The 1,698-nt window shown below is 45.3% G+C and overlaps 1 protein-coding gene across 1 annotated transcript in view; it reads right to left on the bottom strand.

Annotated features, from left to right (window-relative positions):
• BRIP1 (BRCA1 interacting protein C-terminal helicase 1) overlaps nucleotides 1-1,698 on the bottom strand; it is a 191,537-nt gene that overhangs the window by 128,228 nt on the left and 61,611 nt on the right. Inside the window, exon 14 of the mRNA XM_015426280.1 lies at nucleotides 992-1,153. Coding sequence (XP_015281766.1) covers nucleotides 992-1,153 — 162 coding nt within the window. The remainder of the gene's footprint in view (nucleotides 1-991; nucleotides 1,154-1,698) is intronic.

Raw genomic sequence — 1,698 nt, 5'->3', positions numbered from 1 at the left:
TACCAGCTCTACCCCATGCATAATCTTATAAACCTCGATCATGTCACCCCTCAGTCGTCATTTCTCCACGCTAAAGAGCCCTAAGCGCTTTAACCTTTCCTCATAGGGAAAGTGTTCCAACCCTTTTATCATTCGAGTTGCCCTTTTCTGCACTTTTTCCAAAGCTATAATATCCTTTTTAAGGTGTGGTGACCAGAACTGCACACAGTATTCCAATTGAGGTTGCACCATTGATTTATATAGGGGCATTATGATATTGGCTGATCTGTTTTCAATATCCTTCCTAATAATCCCCAGCATAGCATTGGCCTTTTTTATTGCAGTCACACACTGTCTTAACCTCTGAACCACCATGGCCCCTCATTCAGTATATAAAGGAGCTTAAATTGTATGCTGGTGCTTTGGAGTGTCGGACTAGTATCTTGGAGACCCAGGTTCAAATCCCACTCATATCATGGAAGCTCGCTGGATGACCTTGGGCCAGTCACACGCTCAGTCTCACCTACCGCACAGGGTTCTTGTGGGGATATAATGGAGGAGAGAATGAAGTCAGCCACTTTGAGTCCCCACTGGGGAGAAAGGCGGAGTACAAAGGAATTAAAGAAACAAACAAAGAAGCTTTCCCGCAAATGTATGTGTGGAACCAGCAAGTTCAATACTAACCCCAAACTTCCTTTGTCGTGATTTTAAAGGGATTGGTTTGTTTTTAGAACACTCTTCCGACTGGTCTCCAAGGGTTGTGAGGAGAGAGAGAGAGAGAAAAAGAAAAACCAGAAGAGCTCACTGCGGCATGGAAATGAGCCTGAAAGTCAATAAGGAGCACCTTGTTTGACTCTGAAGAAATAAAGGTGACAGAGATCGTCTCTGACAAGCCGGTCAGAGCGCCCTTGAGGGGGAGCAGGGCAAGGCTGACAACCAACCAATGTCAATCACACTCCTAAATATCTTGGAGGGAAAAAAGCCTGAAGAGCCTCTGTTGGCATTTCTTTACCTTGTACGATGACAAAAAGCACAGCACCCCTTGCCCGACCGTCCGGCAGACTGACAGCAGGAGAGCCCCCACTTCGTCCTGGAATTCAAAGGTTTCTGCCTGCTGGAAAGTAGCACACAGCGACCGGCCTTTGGGGCCTGCTCCAACAGTCCCCACCCACACCTGTAGGGGGAACGTAACACACGTGACCATTAAAAAAAAAATCCAGTGTGAAAATGACAGGAAAGCAGCGACCTAGAGAGACATGGGTTACAAGTAAGATTTTAAGGAAGACTGTCAGGGAAAGCTATGTTATTGGGAATGTTTGTTTTAAAAATTTGACGGCAAAATAAGTCAAGGTATTTACGATGCGCTGCAGCCAGGCACGCAGTGGCTTACCTGGGGCAAGTAACAATTCCTTTCCAGCGAGTAGGCTGTCAGACTCATTGCTCAAATGGCCCTTTGACATACCGGTGCTTGGAGGAGGGCAGAATGGTCAATCTTTTTTATTTGTCAGCAGCACTGAAGCACAGATCCATTTTAACTACTGGTCGGGTATTATAAATGTACTAACAGTAAAGCCCTTTGTAAAAGCAATACAGCAAGCTCTAGAAAGATGTGATGTGTAATGAATGCATCAGCTGGAAGCAGGTTAAGTACATATTAGCAGTATCTCTCCTTATATAGAACTGAGTAGTGGGGTGACACTTTCTGAACATTCTCCACTT

The sequence above is a fragment of the Gekko japonicus genome, unplaced genomic scaffold (genome assembly GCF_001447785.1).
Source record: "Gekko japonicus isolate JY-2015 unplaced genomic scaffold, Gekko_japonicus_V1.1 scaffold476, whole genome shotgun sequence".
Lineage (NCBI taxonomy): Eukaryota > Metazoa > Chordata > Lepidosauria > Squamata > Gekkonidae > Gekko > Gekko japonicus.
This window is presented reverse-complemented; position numbering and strand designations above follow the sequence as displayed.